We start from the raw sequence: 16759 nt of genomic DNA, 5'->3' as shown, positions 1-16759 counted from the left end.
CACGAACGCTTTGGTCCCTAAATGTGGCGCGCGCGCGCGCGTGTGTGTGTGTGTGCGTTAGCACTACAAAACTGTACATAACGGTGGTGGGGGGGGGGGGCAACACCCTCTTGCCAACATCCTTTTTTCTCCGCCTGCCGTTGTCATTTACACCGACTGTATTCATCTCAACGCAACACGGATCGCGAGCCACTATTTACATTCGCGATGGTGAATTGGTATGTATTAAAAAAACCCTTAAAAGCGGCGTATATATATTTTTTTCCTTTACATTAGGTTACAAGATTTACAGTTGTAGAAGTCCAATATATGTTCATATATATAAATGTGGAAATGGTTCTGTAAAATCAATCCATGCTGGAAGATTTGTTAATACCTATATCCCTTACACCATTGGCAGTGACGGAGAAGTTGATTTCATCTCACTTCTCACACTTTGGATGGGCAATGTCATGCGTATGCCCCCCTTAGGGGAAGATGTTAAAAAGCTGTGTACAGTTCACCGTCAAATGTTAAAACCAAAACAAAAAAACCTGGACAATTTTTTCAGACTAAAAAAAAACAGGATTCACATGGGGATAATTCTCTCAGATATCCCTCATCCTGAACTCTGGGACAGGGATGTATTGTTCGGGATGAAGTTGTCATGTCGTAAAGCTAGAAGGAAAACCAACAGGATCTATCATCACACAAAACTCAAACACACATAATAAACCCAAAAGTGAAAACCCTCATCTCCAGATTCCAGAGAAAATGTGATAAACACTGTGGTCACACAGACACACAAGACGGCACACACGTGCACACACACACGTGCACACACACGCACACACACGTTTATTGAAAACGTATAATTTAGGTGATACACACAATTTTTCACCTCTCGTAACACCATGAATCGTGTCCCGACTCCAAAATCTCAATCTCCTCCATTGCCCCACGGGCTCATTTAAATGGATCAAGTCACTCTCTCCTTTGAACTTTCCCTTCTCAGATGCTGACCCCATCCATGGGCTGTCCCCACCCCCCGATGTGACCCTAAGTGCATTTGGACGCCTGACAATTGTTGAACTCATTTGTTTTTCAACTGCCACTGCAAAACACATTACGTGCTCATAATTCAAGTGGGGAAAATGACCAATTTCTACTTCCCAGTCATCAAGGCAACACTTTTCTGCACAACCTTTCATTCCCAACCCACGTGGTACACCACAACGAAACAAAAGCCCCTGGGGGCAGCGGGCGATAGCCATTTCGTTCCTCATTTGTAAACCCACAATTGCCCTAGCTTAGCAATTACCAACAACCTTTGCACCGCCTGCAGCAGTCCGCAACAGAAGCCATATAATCAACGCAGTGGCACGTGAAACCGTGCGGTGTCGCTGTCTCTCCTGGGTTATTTACTGTTCCCCATTGCCGTTCCCGTTTGCGTTAAATCTAACGACGAGCGCTCGCTTGGCCGATGTGGGGGGTGGGGGTGGCGGCGGCGTCTCTCAGGCGGGGAGGAGGTCGAAGTCGTCATCCACGTCCACCATGGGCACGTAGAAGGGTGGCACCTCGAAGCCGCCGTGTGCCTTGATGGCCGCCGTGGGCTCCAGCTCCTCCTGTTTCTGCTGCCACTCCATGCGCTGCACGGCATTCAGCGCCGCCGCCTCGTGCTGCTGCCGCATTAGCAGGCTTGTCTGCTCGAGGGACGGAAGGGGCGCAGAGGGCGGGGAAAGAGGAGAGAGCACGCACACAAAGAAATAACACAAACACCCAACATTTATTAGGCTGAAAATTGGTTTTTTACCCTTTTCTCTGGCAACAAAACTGACACCTTTTTTACAAGGAGTCATGTTTGCATTGACCACAATACCTGCAGTCATAATGCAAACAAACAACACAACTCTGGTCATGTATGCACTGTCCTTGAAATTGATTGGTCCACACCCGAGACAGCTTTCCTTAGAGCCTAGTCTCACATGGTGTTGGACCAGATGACGCCAAAAGGCGCACAACTCAAAGACAATGCACCATCAGAGTATTCGGCTTTTAAAAAGTGCCAGCAAGTAATGTTAGCAAGTTAAGTACTGAAACAACATTCACTCCACAAATACAAATAGCTTAACTCGTGACGAGCTAGAATGTGTATCATGTGTCACACGATTTTAAAAGCTTGGCTAATAAGAAACATGGCTTTGAAATCATGGTCAAGTATTTCATGGAAATACTCTAGCAATATCACCGCATGGCAGATGCAATTTAATTTCTGAGTGTTGCACCTCAAAGAACATTATTTTCCAGTTTCCATCTTTTGTTAGACAGCACAGGGTACACAGTTGTTTCTTGGTTTATTTTCTTTAAGGCTGGCCAAGATATTTATGATGTCAGAAACACACACACATTTATCTCTCCAGTGTTGGTATTGCCCACAACACTGAACGTATGTTGAACTTCTTTCGCACACTACGTAGTCAACCGTGCTAATTGGAGGTGCCAGGGATTCGCCTACCACATGGACCTTCACGACAAGTTGATATAAAAGAGAAGCAGACTATGTTCAGATTCCAATTGCATGCATGGTCTGGAAGTCGGGAAGAACGCTAAACATTTTGAACAGACACACATAATCACAACTTTGCCTTTTATATATATGGAGATAAGAGCAATGTGTCAGATGAAAATAAAATAATTTTAGAAGTCAGAAACACAATTTTAAGGGAAGTCTCTGTCTGCCTCTTTCATAGAAGACGAACATTTATGACTGATGCAGGTATAACAATCTGCAAGTTATTCATAATTGGTTGTTTGAGGAGCTATTCAGCAGGCTATGGTGGCAGGGCACTCATTAGCAGGGTGCATGGGCCACGTCTGTCATCGCCAAGGTCATTTGACACACTCGGGATAACATACACAAATGCACAATGACAGCAATAAAAAACAGACTATGTTATAAGAAGCATAAAAGCTGTTTAATCATCCACTAACCCACTTATTGCCGAAATGAAACATTAACACAAATATATGCCCATCAACTAAACCTGTACGTAAGAACCGAGTCATGAAGCAAAAGTTAATATTTATGCAAGATAGAACTATGTACATTTGAAGCCCGATTTCCGACATTCATTTAGGGCAGGATTTGCATAATTCAAGACCACTTCAAAGTGAGCCCTGTGAGAAGTCCTGGAGAACATCTTTCTGCATTGCTTTGTTGCTCACGTGTACCAAGTTTTAAAATATACAACTAAAAACGACTTAAATTAACATCACTTTACAGCTAAACATCAAAGTCTCTTAACATTGTTTCTGGCCTACAACTACAGGATGAGTAAAACGTTATGACAAATAAATATGAACTGCTGCTTTGCCTTACAGCTGGACAAGCTCACATTGCACACACCTGTAACCAGTATGCAGGATCAAAGGGCATACAATGGCGTTTAGTCAGCACTCGCTTCTCCATGAAGTAAACTTGGAAGCCAGGGTCGATGAAAATTGTTAATCGTGAACCAGTGCTTGAGTAATACAAGGTTGTGCCCAAAAAACACATTGCATGGCTGTGGACAATGATTGCATTACAGTTCCTGCTTCAGGAAGGCTGGTCACAAACCGAGGACAATATGAAGTAAATCAGGAGGACACGTTGATAGACAGGCATTCCTCGATTTACGAATGTTTGGTTTACGCAATTTCTCGTGAACGCAATTGACAAATTATGGAATAGAATTTCCGTGTTCACGAAATTTGACATGGCATTCATGCACCATGAGACCAAACAAGAAGCACCCGGGAGGGCTGGATCATCCATCCGCGACAGCATCACGGTATCTCCCTACAGTACAACAGTAAAGCCTTCCAGTCATTCCAACATTTAGATCTTTTGCCAGGTTTCGTGAAATGAAAAAAAATGAATTTTTTTTTTTAAATAATTATTATTGAATCGTTTTATATTCATGTTCTCTATTATTATTTTTGTATTGCAAAAAGTGATATTGGTGTATAATTTTTTTTATGTTATGGAATGACTATCCGAAACACATCCATAATTTTTCATATTCAATTAATGGGAAAAGATTTCGTTTTACGCGACTTTTATGAAGAACGCAACCCTTTCATAAATCGAGGGATACCTGTATAAGCAACCTCCGAGCTGCATCTCTTCCTAACAATGCCACCTATCAGCTGACATGCATATAGCAGCCTGAATACAATGCCAAAATAAGAATGCAGCAGAGATTAACCTTATTATTTCCTTAAGGACTTAACATACAGCAGTGAATGACTTAACAGTCCAACCTAAGTGTTGATGTGAACAGGAAATATTAAATAAATGGACGGATTTCCTGAAAGTTTTAAAACAATTGTTAATACCAGGTTCCTGGGTGCCAGATGGCACAAGGAAAAGTCAGACGTGCGGCTTACTTTCATCTTGTCGTACTTGTCATCCACATCTTGTAGCCAGGAGATGAATTGCCTGGCATTGAAACGGTCCCTCACTGACGTTTTCTCATCAGTCTACACAGATATAGAACAAAGTGAAAGCACGCAATCAATACGAGAGCACAATCCGCAGCGGTATAAAAGGAACAGGAACATAAGGCTCAAAATTCTAAACAGCAATGTGAATCAGCTTCCACGATGCAGGTACATGGCACAGGAGCCACACACGTTTTAGTTTGTTACCTTGCTTACATCAAGTCTGTAAACATTTTTATTCTTTAATACAATGTCCTGAAGATCCTGCTCAGGGAATGAGCCTGTGACAAGTCCTCCTCCTGAGTAAGCGCAGGTTTCCCCCGGGCGAGTTCCCAATGACCAACTCGTTTCTCCTGGGAAGAATCTTGGGAGTCTTCGTCTGCCGAGGAGTCTCGCAGGCAGTGCCTTCATCTGAACGGTTTATTCATGCGGCGCAGATCATTTTTCACGGCCCATTACGCGAGCTCATGCAACTTGCGTCGATCAAACGGCATCCAGAACCGTTCTTCTCCAGGGCCGTCGAAGTTCTCTTCTTAGGCAGACGTCATTGCAGACGGACACACTCGACGGCGGGGATCCAGAGGCGACGCTGTTGAAGGGTGTCCCAGTTTGCGTGGGGCCCGTCCAGGGGGGAGGGGTGAAAGCTGCGCTTTCCGCGAAGCAATCACGGCTGATGACGCAAATGGTTGCGGTGGTGCTCGCCGCGATCGGCGCACCGTACCCGCGCGCGCGTGTCTTCCACATGCGAGCGGCGTGCGCAGGCAATGTCCCCGCGCTTCACCGTGGCGCGCCGTGAGCCGGACAGCTGCACAAGCCACGATCTCCTTGCCGTGTGTTGGAGAGCGGCGCGTGCTGCGAGTGCCGCATCGGCGAGCCCGCACAAAGTGGGCGGCTGAGTGCTGTTGCGGTCGCTGCAACATGGAGATACCCGGGCTTGGACATCAGGTGACCACGGCCAGTTGGAGAGAATCTCATCCTCGCGCCGTGCACGGAGGCAATCGAGCGGCGGGGTGGCGACCAGCGGCCCCGGTACAGTGGGGGGGTTATGCGTTAATCGTCGGCATCGTCAGTGATGACAGTCCCATGAATCGGCCTGCCATTAACAGACAGGAACGAAAGGTGCCTCGCCGCCGTACCAGGAAATCTTGACATCCTCCACCTCCTCAAGGCACTCCGGAAGGTCCTTTCTTAAGAACATTTGACCGTCCAAGGGGGCGGGCACCGAGTACGGCCCTCGAACTCGTCATCAAGATTTATATAACCCTTTGGCCAGATGGTCTTTTTGCCGACGACTGCCGCTGACGAAACCTGCGCAGCAGTGGAAACAACATCTCTGGCAGCATTAATTGCAACATTTTCCTGGTGGAATTATCGATTCTCACGGTCGGCCGGTCTCAAAAATTTCACTGCGTCAGGCATATATTTCTGCATGTATACCATGTATGAAGCAACGGTAATTCTCATGGTCACCACCTGGTGTCCTCGTTTGTACTCCTTGTTAGGTGATCCGGCGGTTGAATCCAAGAGTGAGAGAGCTCTCGTCTGGCAAAGGTGGGTGGCCGGGCAAAACCCGAAAGACCATTGCAGCATCTACACAGTGGATTGCGGCGAAAACTTTGGCGTCTTTTTCACGTATGGGGCGCGCGGGACTCTGCAGGTTTTGCGCACTCCTGTTTGATCTGCTGCTGCAAGTATTTCATGAGTGGCATAGAGGAATGCCCGATTGGCCAGTCCCTTGCAAAAGAGGAACGTCATTCTTTGCCAAACGTTAAGAATAAGAAGACCTCATGTGGACGGCGGCATTTACGTAGGGAGAGAAAGCAAGCTATCAAGACCAGCAGAGCAAAATCCGGAATTGTAACAGAAGGCTCAAAAGTGAAAAACATCAATGCGACACAGCTTCCACAAGCAGGCAAAAGGCATTGGACTAACTCACTTTGTAGTTTGTTACCCTTGCTAACATCTGCAAACATGCATTGTTCAATGTCAATGCATGACTACCACTCTTGATTCCTACCCCCCCCCCCCCCCAGTACATGTTACCAAAACAAACTTCAGATATTTTGAGACACAACTCATTTATTTAAAGTGCGAGAGCTAGAATGCTACCAATACGTGTTGTGAAATGTAATCCCCATGCCTCGGATATATTTACTTCATTATATAATTCTTATTCAACGTGGTCAAATTACGTATATTTTTGTTCTAATTAAAAAGGCAGCTGTTCACACCACGTTCAAATGTCTATCTCATACATGTCTCACACGTTTAGTGCAAACAGCTCACACAAACACTGCCAAACGTTTTCCACAGTCAAACATTAACTGTCGCTAGGCAGCTAACAGGTGGACCACCCAAACGTAAGTAAACCCAACAGCAAAAAAGGACTAAATAAATCTGCTTGCATCTCTCAAGCAACACACGAGGCTGCCGTATGAGACAATATTCAACTGCATTAGCCGATCATGGTGCCGATGACCGAGCCGCTATGGAAATTATCGTCCAATGTGTGTTGTGGGTAGAGGGGCAGTGGTCACCTGTTGCACATGGGGCATATTGTACACCTCCGAGTCAAGCAGCATGGTGCATGCGCTGAACGGCACAGTCTGGTTGGCGATGGTCCGTGCAGCCCGGCAATGTACCCTCAAGATCTCTTGTTCGCAAGACAAAATCAGCTTCTCCTGTGGGAGATCAGCATTAGAGGGAATACAAAGGCATGGTTAATTGTCAAGAAAACAAGTGGTAGGTTGGGTGAATTGTACAACTCATGCAGGTCATCCCTCTGCTAATTGTAACTGCTTTGAGGATACTAAAGTCACGTAGGTAAAAAAATATACAAATAATAAGAAATAAAATAATAAATCACGACGTTTCGGAGGCAACACAAGTCTCAGTCTTCAGGTGGGACCGTCACAGCTAAATTTACTGTATCAATATCCTCAATGCTTTGAGGATAGTGTTGTAGAAAACTATGGAACAACAAGGTATGTAGGCATGTCTACCGAATAGGTATGTAGCGATGCATCGATTAATCAATTAAGTTGAAAATGGTAAAAACATATAGATAGGAATCACTAACTTTAGATTAGTGTATATTGTATGTGATTGGTCAATATACATTCCACTTGAAAAAAATGATCAGTTTATAAATCTTGACCCCAAATTGTGACAATTCATCAAATCACAGGGGGATGGATCATTACACATGTCTATTGGGAACTTAACATTGGTTACACTATGAACTTGTTCGCAACGTATACATGTGACATTTACAATATTAGTACGCGGTTATAAACAGAAGATCAGCATGAACCGATGCTTGTTGGAGTGGGAATTTGACATTGCAGTTGGGCACTTAACATTCCATCTCCATTATAATGCATCAACAAACATCCTTCATCTGAATGCCCTGAATGTAAGTCAAATAATTGCAGCCATTTGCGCAAGGGTCTCACCCCCCCACACCCTTCGTCCCTCATGGAGGGAGAGACGATGATTAAAACAAATAAACACCGGGAATAATAATGGGCGTGGAATGTTTCACAACGTGAAACGGGGGACTGTGGACTTGAGTGTCACCATGCACACAACCTGCTGCTAGGCTCGGCTGGCTCAAATGTTAAACTCACCACAGGACAAACATGAAATGAAGCTATTATCTTACCCGCTCGATGCTGTGCTGCAACCGCAGTTTCACGCGCCGACTCTCTTGCTGCCTGAACAGCTCTTTCATTGGCTCGCACAGTGACGGTGGAGGAGTTATCTGAGGAGAGATATAAATAAAGACATGAGCCACTGATAATTGGTCTTTTTTACTCTTTTATCTGGCAACAAAACTGACACCTTTTTTACAAGGAGTCATGTTTGCATAGACCACAATACTTGCAAGTCATGAGCCACTGTGAAGCCAAACATCTCGTGACAACACAGGCATCTTTTAAATACCCCAAACTGGCGATATTTAGCGCGGTTTGCTCCATACGTATGGTACGAAAGAAGTTCAACATACATACCCCGTTATATATATTATTTTTGTTACTTGGAAACAATGACTGAGAACGATCTTGCTTTGTTAAATGCAGATTTATTGTGGGGTTGAGGACACTTACGGTGGGGATGTGCAGCTTGCTGGAGGGTTTCCCATCCAGCATGTAGGATCCAGTGAAGGTGACGTACTCGCTGTAGCACTGCGGCGCCTGCGGCGTGACGGAGCACATCACGCGGCGCCGCCTCTCCTCGATGCGCTTGCGCATCTGCACAAACTCAAAGTACGGGTTGGAGCGCGCCGTCTGGTACGGCTTTATCTCCTCCAGCTTCAGCGAGTCCACGAGCGCTGCCAGCGACTGGTGCGCCGCCTCCTTGCTCTGTCGCAGCGCGGTGGACGCGTGCAGCGCCGCCGAGGTGGATGCCGAGCCCCCGCTCGCCTGCTGCGAGAGCGCCCCGCCACGCGCAAGCGCAGGCTGCGCCGGCATCTTGCGCTTGTACGGGTGGTGCGTCGCGCCCGCCGCCGTTCTCTCGTCCTCGCCGGACTTGGTGCGCGTGGCCACCGTCTTCCCGGTGCCCTCCGCAGGCGCGCTGCTGCCTGCATGTTTTCCCGCCGCCATGCTTGCACGACTGCGCGTCATCACCCTCGATGGTGGCGCCACCACCGACGATGGCGCGGGGGTGGGAGCAGGGGTTGTTGTCGGGGCCGCCGGAGCCACGTTGGGGGCTGCCAACTCGTCGGCCGTCCGGTCCGGTTTCGCTGGTGTGAGCGCCTGCTCCTGTTTTGGTTTCTCTACAGGAGGCGGCGGCGGCGACTGCGTGGCTGCCTCTAGTGCAGTCCTCTCTGTCTGGTCGGCTACGTCTCCTTCGACAACCTGTGGCTCCACCGCTTTCACTTCAACGCCGTCCGGTACCGCTTCCTCATCGGCATCGTGCGGTGGCTTCACATCTTCGGCAATGGGAGCGTCCATCTCCACCGCTGCCTCCCTCTCGGGCTGTGCTGGTGACAGTGCTGCATCAGATGCACTCTCCGAGCCCTGAGCCAACGACTCAGCCGGGTAAGCGGCCCCTGTCGGCACGGTCAACACCGCCGATGGCTTCTCTTCCTGATCCCCATCACTTGTACCATCCTGGGAGTCCGAGACCTGGTCGCGTAAGTCCATGGCCTCCTCTGGCTCCGGTATCAGGCTGCTCCCGCAGATCACCTTGTTGAGCTCCGCTATGGCCTCCAGGCACGCGGCGGTGGACGGAAGTTCATCGTCCTGCGAGTCGGGGTCCGGCGCGGCACTGAGGGAGTCCAAGAAGGGAGCGGGCACGTCGGCAATGGGTGGTGGCTCCGATGGTCTCGGCACAGCGGTGGCCGAGAGGCTGTCAAACACTTCTTGCTCCTGCACACGCAGCGCCAGGCTGGCTGCCTCCTTGCAGTCCGAGGCTGGGGCCACGGCGTGGATGATGGTGGGGGCCACGGCGTGAATGATGGCGGGCGCCACGACGTGGATGATGGCAGGCGCCACGGCGGGAGGCACGGCCGGCGTCACGGCGAGCTCCGCTTCTGTTTCCGGCTCCACCTCCGCCTCGCTCCGCTGCTCCGGCACAGACGGGAAGTCCAGCGCATCCAGCAGCTGGTCGGCGTTGGAGGGATGCCCGAGTGCCGCCGACGCAGGGTCTCCCTGCATGTTGCTGAGGATGCGGTCCAGGTCGCTCCCGGTTGGTTCGGGCTCGCAGTCCAGTACGGAGCGCGAGTACCGGAACGGGGATGAGGATGACGACGAGGACGAAGAAGAAGATGAAAACGACACCGAGAGAATGTTCTCCGACGCTTCAGGAGCATCGGGGGGTGGCCTTGGAGGGGGATCCGGCAGGTGGCAGCATTGCGGCGATTTCAGCTTTGCCTCGATGTCATCGTGCAACGTGTAGCTGAACAGGCTGTTGCTCACTGGCATTGCCACTGTGCTGTCCGCTATCCGGCCAGGCGAGGCTGACGTAAGGATCTGACTGTGGAAGGGCGGCATGACACCGACTGGGGTGCTGACAGGAGTGGTAAGCTTTAGCTGGGTAGCATCAGTTGGCGATTCCCACTGTTTGCAGGGGCTGAAAAGGTCCGGCAGTGGCTGCATGGGCATTGGCGTATTCATCTGGGGCGCCACAGTGTCCGCCAGAAAGTTGACGACTGCCTTTAGCTCGGTGTGTGGCAGCTGGCTCTGCTGAGCGTTGGTGCACACCTGAACGACAGACATCTGTGGGAGGCTTAGGTTTATCGTGGTGCCCGGGAGCTCTGGCAGGTTCTCCATTGGGCCTCCCCCATTGAAGTTGTGCCTCGGCGACAGGAAGTTGACCGTGTTCAGCATGCTCCTAGTCTCCGACAGAATGTCTGTCGTCTCCGAGAGGAAGTTGCGCTTCTCTGACAGGAAGCTCGTCGTCTCCGACAGGAAGCTCCGCGTGTCATTCGTCGATGGCAAATTGTAGCGTGGAAGCGCGTACCGCCCACTGGCGTCTGGCAGAAAGTCAGCCCTTGGCGAATGGACCTCCTTGAGGCCCCTGTTCGAAGGTGAAACGTATGGCGGCGATTGGAATCCAGTGATGGGTGGCTGGGGTTCCTGTTTGTCCGGCATTTCCCGGCCAGCCTCCTCACTGGTCATTGCCTGGTCAAACACAGGGTGCTGAATGCTCCGTGGCTCCGGCATGAACGGCACGGAATCCTGCTTTGGTGAGACAAGTTCATAGCAGGGCGATGTCGGTACAAATGGCTTGGGCTCTTGCAAGAGCTTGCTGTCCAACATAATATCTGTATCAGTAGTGTCCTTATGGGGTGACGTCGCTGTGTATTGTGGCGACTGGAAGGAGGCAGCTTCCGAAAGGGCAGTGGGACAGGTGCTGGGCGGCCTAAGCGTGTGCTGCATTGAGATGGCCGCACTCTCATCCACCAGTTCACAGTCTGACGGGGCAGGAGGGTATCTCGGTGACAACAGAACCTCGGCCGCCTTCTGATGCATCATGGGGATGGCCTCTGGAGTGAATGCGCTCACGTCCGGAGCCGAGGCCACTGGTACGTAATGCGACAATTGGGGTGTCTCCAAGTCAGTCCGCAAGTCGTCCGTCTCATGTTCAAGCAGGCAGTCCGTCTCTGTCGGAGGTGGCACCGGGATGTACGGCGGTAATGGGAGAGTGCTCTCCAAGGGCAGTAGCTGCCTGCTGTCTGGCAGAGCCTCGATTTTGTCAGTGTGCGGAGACTGGTAACCAAAACAGGGAGACGGTGAACTCTTGCTCTCCGGCAAATCCTCAAGCACCTCCGGTTCTTCATTTTCGGGCTCCGCGGCTGGCGACACAGTCTGGTACTGAGGAGAGCACGCAGAGATGACGGTGTAGCTCGGAGACAGACTTAAGCACCCGTCAGCAGGTACGGTGAGCCTCTCCTCGCAGCTGTCATTGTTGCCACCGCTGCTGATGTTGATGACACTCGGCAGAGATTGCTCAGTGGCATGAAACTGCTCGAGGGGCTTGTGCTCAGTCATTTCAGGCTGAGTGATGGTCCAGCAGCTCTCTTCAGGTACAGGCTGCTGGAAGGTCAGCGGATCCATGTCCCTTTTCTCACTCATGCATGGCGATAAGGTGGCTTCTTGCTCAGGCATCGCTGGAGGGACACTCTCTTGCGGTGGAGATTTTGCACATGATGGGGCTCGGGGAAAATCAATCGAGTCAAATGATGTTTCCGCCACAATCGAGTAAGGAGAGCTTGCGGCCGCTACCGCCACCACCGCCGTCTCATCAAAGTTTGGGATGGGCACCATGGTGACCGACGTACTTGGCGAAAACATGGGTCTCGCGAGTTCAGGTTTTGGAGATGCGAATATTGAGTTTTCCGCGCCGCCAGGAAGAGCACAATCCTTAATGTCTCTTCGCAACGGTGAGCTCAGCTTGCTCTCGGGTGGAACGAGCGTGGCGTTGCTCAGGTCCTGTAACCTCTTTTCTTTCACCTGGATGTCGGGCGTGGCTGGTTTCTGCAGTTTGGGAAACTCCTTGCTCCGCACATCAGCGACGCCAGGAGGCTTTTCCCGCTCCTTCGATCGAACGTCACTCCCCGAGCGATGCCTCATCCTCTCCCGCTCCCTAAGTCTCTTCTTTTCCTTGTGCCTCTTGTGTCTCTCCTCCATCTCAATGTCTTTCTGACTCAGCATCAGCTCAAAGCTCGTCATCATTAAGTCACTGGCACCAAGAACTTTCTCCTTTGGTTTGGCATCCCGTGCTGCCACCGTAACCTCCTTGGTTTTCGTGAGTTTACCGTCTGGCTCCCCAACTTCCACGCGAGGTTTTGGCTTTGCAGACACCAGTTTCCTGTCCTTGTCTGCAGCCTCCTTATCCTTAATGTCTGCAGGTTTGTCGGACTCCCGTGGCTTTGGAACGTCTTTGGAACACCACTGCTTGCTACCCGGATCTTTGCTGTTGCGCTCTCCAATGTCATTTTCCCTTAGTGAGCACCGCCTGTCATCTTTGGGATGCTTTGATATTTGTGGGAAAGAGCTGCTTCTGTCTTTCACCTTCTCCTTTTCTTTAATACGCTTATCTTTGTGTGGGTCTTTCTCTTTTTTTTCACCCTTCTTGAGATCTTTCACATCGAAATTCGGCTCCTCAGATTTCTGCGGCAAGATCAACGTTTCTTTCTTCTTTTCCATCAGGTCTTTGTCAACAGCGTACTTTTCTTTTTCCACCTCTTCTCTGACAGGCCGCTTGTCGAGGCTTTCTTTCGCCTTATCGACATCATCAAAGTTCTGACAGAATACGATGCTCTCCAGCTCAGGTTCGCTCAGGTTCCAATCCATGTACGACAGATTCTCAGCTGCAATCAGTTCTTTGCTGGCCTCTGCTGCCTCATCGTAATCCATGTCATGGGACTCGTCCACAGTTTTTTGGTGGTTGCGGTTGAACAGCTTTTCGAACATTTCTTCCACCTCAGAGTTGTGGTCGTCCGACTTGGGCTCTGTTTTTGTAGTGGCAGCGGTGGTGGCAGGAGTACCATCCCCCCGCTCCAAGTGCTTTTTCTCTGGCTTTTCTCGCTCTTTCTCTTTGGTCCGATCCTTATTCTGAGACTTCTTTTCAGCCATCTCCAATGACTTTTCTCGCTCACGCTTGTACTTTTCCTTGTCCGAATGACTCGACTTGCTCTTTTTTTCTGCGAGCGAGGCAACGGCTGTTAGCGTCTCCTTTTTAGCAGTCTTCACCTCCTCGGACATTGCCTTGAGAAGCATTGATCCATCCTTGCCCTTTTTCTCCAGCTGCTGAACCTCAGCGATATCCTTCTTGTCAGCAATGACGCTCAGACTCGCTCTCCTCTCTTCTGGATTCACAGAGTGCGCGGGTCTCTCCTTCAGCTTCTGGCTTGTGGAAAAGCTGCCCCTCCGCTCCTCGCCTGTTGGCGGCTTGTGCTTGTGTTGGCTGTCCCTCCTCTCGTCTGTCCGGTGCTTGTGCGTGGCATCTTGCTCCGACGACGTTTCTTTTACTTTTTTCTTCTCCTTCCTCTCAGCCTCACTCCTGTCACGCTTTTCAAGGGTGACAATTTTGTCTTTCTTTTCCGTTGGGATACTTGGCCTACGCTCCTCAGTGACCGGGGCCCCTGCCCCCGATGGCACCTTGGGCGGTTGCTCTGTTTTGTTCTTTCTGTCCAGTGAGTGCTCATCTTTCTTGGGTTTCTTCTCTCCTGGCAGGCTGCTTCGCCTTTCATCAGAGCTGTGTTTGTGGTGGCTTCCGCCCTTTTTCTCTTCGCTGTTAAGCCTCTGAAAGGCTCCCGATGCAGTCTGCAAACCTGCTTCCTTGTCCTTGCTTGGTTGTCTGCTCGAGTGAGTCTGAGACAGCGAATTGTCATTAACCTTTCGGTCGGATTTGATCCTCCTCTCATCGACACCCGACTTGTGCTGACTCTCCTTCTTTTCATCTGAACTTTTTCGATGTAACACTGCCTGCTCAGAATGCTCCTTCGACTTCTTTTCTGTCAGTGTTGTCTCTTTCTTCTCCTTTCGCTCAGGCATCTGGCTTCCCCTCCGCTCATCAGGACCGTGCCTTTGCAAGCTCTCTTTCTTGTCTTCTCCGCTGTGTTGCTGAAAAAGCACATGCTCTGGTACTTCTTCCCTCGATTTCCGATCATCTGGCTGGTTTTTCTTCTCTTTTTTCTCTGAATGACTCCCTCGCCTCTCCTCCCCACTCGGTCTCTGCGCTTGGAAAAGCTCCTCCTTTGCCTTCTTGTCCGTGTTCAAACTTGCTCGCCGATCATCCCCGCCATGTTTCAGAGCCACTGTGTGATGAGACGTATCGTCTTTCTTCTCAAATGACTTGCTGCCTCTCCTCTCCTCCGTGCCATGCCAGTGGTGCGCTGATAGTCTTTCTTCGGCAGCGAGGTCTTTAGATTTTTTCTCAGATATCTGCTCGTCCTTCTGTTCTTTTTTCTCCAAGTTTTGGATGTTCTTTTTCTCTTTTCTCTCAACTGGGAAGCAGTTTTTGTTGTCTGTTAGTGGACTTGATTGGGTTTTCGTGTTATGAGGGTCAGGCGATTGGCTCCACAGCCTTTCGTCCGTGCTCGTACGATGCAGGTGCGAACCGATTCTCCTCTCTTCCTCTCCGTCGCTCTGGTGTTTTTTCTTCTTTTTCTTCTTCTTTTTCAGCTTGTCTCTCTCCCGGTCGTCTTTCGACTGCTTCAGCTTGTCTTCCTTTCTCCTCACCTCCAAGTTGTCAACCTCCTGAGTGCCATCCCAAGGTGGCTTTTCTGGCGGGGGGCTCTGCAACCTCAGCGGCGTCTGGAACCGCCCACCGCCACCTGTCTCGGCCGACCGCCCAGGCGTGGCCGGCCGCGACGTGTTTCCCTTGAACTCAGACCGCTCACTTTCGGGCCCGGTGTCCCCTTTCTCCCGGTCCTTCTTCTTGTGCTTCACCTTGTGCTTCTTCACCACCTTCCCTTCCACATCCACAGCCCGGGCGAGACCACCTGCTCCATCCTCCCCGGTGAAGCGACCCGACCCAGTTGGCGTGGCATCCGAGTCACGCCCTTGTGGGGACAGCACTGCGTCGCCGACGTGCCACGTGGGCCTCTCCGTCGATTTCTCCCGCCGCCGGTGCTTGTTTTTCTTCTTTCTCTTCAGCGACTTGCCGCTGCTGCTGCACGTCTCGGACGTGCGGTCATCCGAGTCAGAGTTCAGCTCAGTACGTACAGAGCCGGACTGGAAGCTCACATCCGAGTTCGCTGGAGACATCCCCGATTTCAGGCCGTCTGCCCGTGAAGCCTTTGAATGCTTATCTGATGACTTTCCTGTAAGCAAAACCGATGATGTCGATGATGTCAAGCTCCCTGTTTTCACCCCACTGTATGTCCGCACTACCTCCCGCAATTTTGGCTGCTCAAAAATCTCACTGTCCGATGAGTCTGTTAGTAACAAGGAGTTCACCAACTTGGCCTTTTCTCCTTTCACAATTTTGTTGTTCTCCTTGTTGGGATGCTGTGCTTTTAGTTTCTGTTTCTCCTTCGGTTTCTCCTTGACCTGGTTTTTTGCCGGAGATTCTTTGACGCCGCCGCCACCACCACCACCACCACTAGTCACATCTGACCTCTGCGTCGACTTTCCAAAGTCCGTTTTGTATTTTATGGAAGCCGACCCAAAGTCTATCACAGGCAAATCCTCCTCCTCTGAGCTCTCAGTGTCCGACTCAATCCTCCGAGTCGCCTTCTTACGCGTTTTCAGCACTGGTTTTTTCGTTGAGCCCGACTTTCCGTGCTTGGCAGGAGGGCTGACGACATAGTCCGGGTCATCGTCTCGATCTTTCTTGAGGCCCTTTTTGAGGAGGTGCTTGTCGTCGGCCGGCTTGAAAGTGATGAGGTCATCATCGTCCTCGTCAAACTCGTACTCGTCTTTGACGGGCCGCGCTGGCGTCGACACGGTGGAGGCCGACGTGGCCGTGCCGCCGCCGATGGTTTTCCCCGGAGTGGCGGGCGCCTTGCGGTGGTGCTTGCTGGGCTTTCCGTCCACCTCCGAGTCCGACAGGTCCTCGTCTGGGCCTGATGGTGCCACGGACACCGGCTCCTCCTCCGAGTCTGTAAAGAGCAAACAACATACAGCGAGTGCCTCCATGTTAGCCACTGCAAGCTAAAGGGTAAACCATGTCCACGTCTTTTACAAATGCAAAGAAGTTTACTTTATCGCTCTCCAATGTGTTTTCGGGTTGGCAATCCAGAACCATGTGTATATTAAAAAGGTACTTGTTACTCGGCATGTGGGAAGCTTCCTCAGGAATTGAATAAGCTCCCAGCACGTAGAACACATTGAGCGAAGCATCA

The 16759-nt window shown here is 50.5% G+C and overlaps 1 protein-coding gene across 5 annotated transcripts in view; it reads right to left on the bottom strand.

Moving 5' to 3' along the window:
• Nucleotides 1-832: 832 nt before the first annotated feature.
• Nucleotides 833-16759, bottom strand: part of ANKRD11 (ankyrin repeat domain 11) — a 36692-nt gene continuing 20765 nt past the window's right edge. For all 5 annotated transcript variants that reach the window (XM_078606493.1, XM_078606492.1, XM_078606496.1 and 2 more), the window contains 5 exons: nucleotides 8571-16516; nucleotides 8126-8224; nucleotides 6999-7142; nucleotides 4408-4500; nucleotides 833-1682 (listed from right to left, as the gene is read on the bottom strand). In XM_078606493.1, the coding sequence (XP_078462619.1) occupies nucleotides 1494-1682; nucleotides 4408-4500; nucleotides 6999-7142; nucleotides 8126-8224; nucleotides 8571-16516 (8471 nt within the window). In that variant the 3' untranslated portion in view covers nucleotides 833-1493. The remainder of the gene's footprint in view (nucleotides 1683-4407; nucleotides 4501-6998; nucleotides 7143-8125; nucleotides 8225-8570; nucleotides 16517-16759) is intronic.

This window comes from Lampetra planeri, chromosome 26, assembly GCF_965212315.1.
Source record: "Lampetra planeri chromosome 26, kcLamPlan1.2.h2, whole genome shotgun sequence".
NCBI lineage: Eukaryota > Metazoa > Chordata > Hyperoartia > Petromyzontiformes > Petromyzontidae > Lampetra > Lampetra planeri.
Note: the sequence above shows the minus strand (reverse complement) of the source record. Positions and strands in the feature narration are given on the sequence as shown.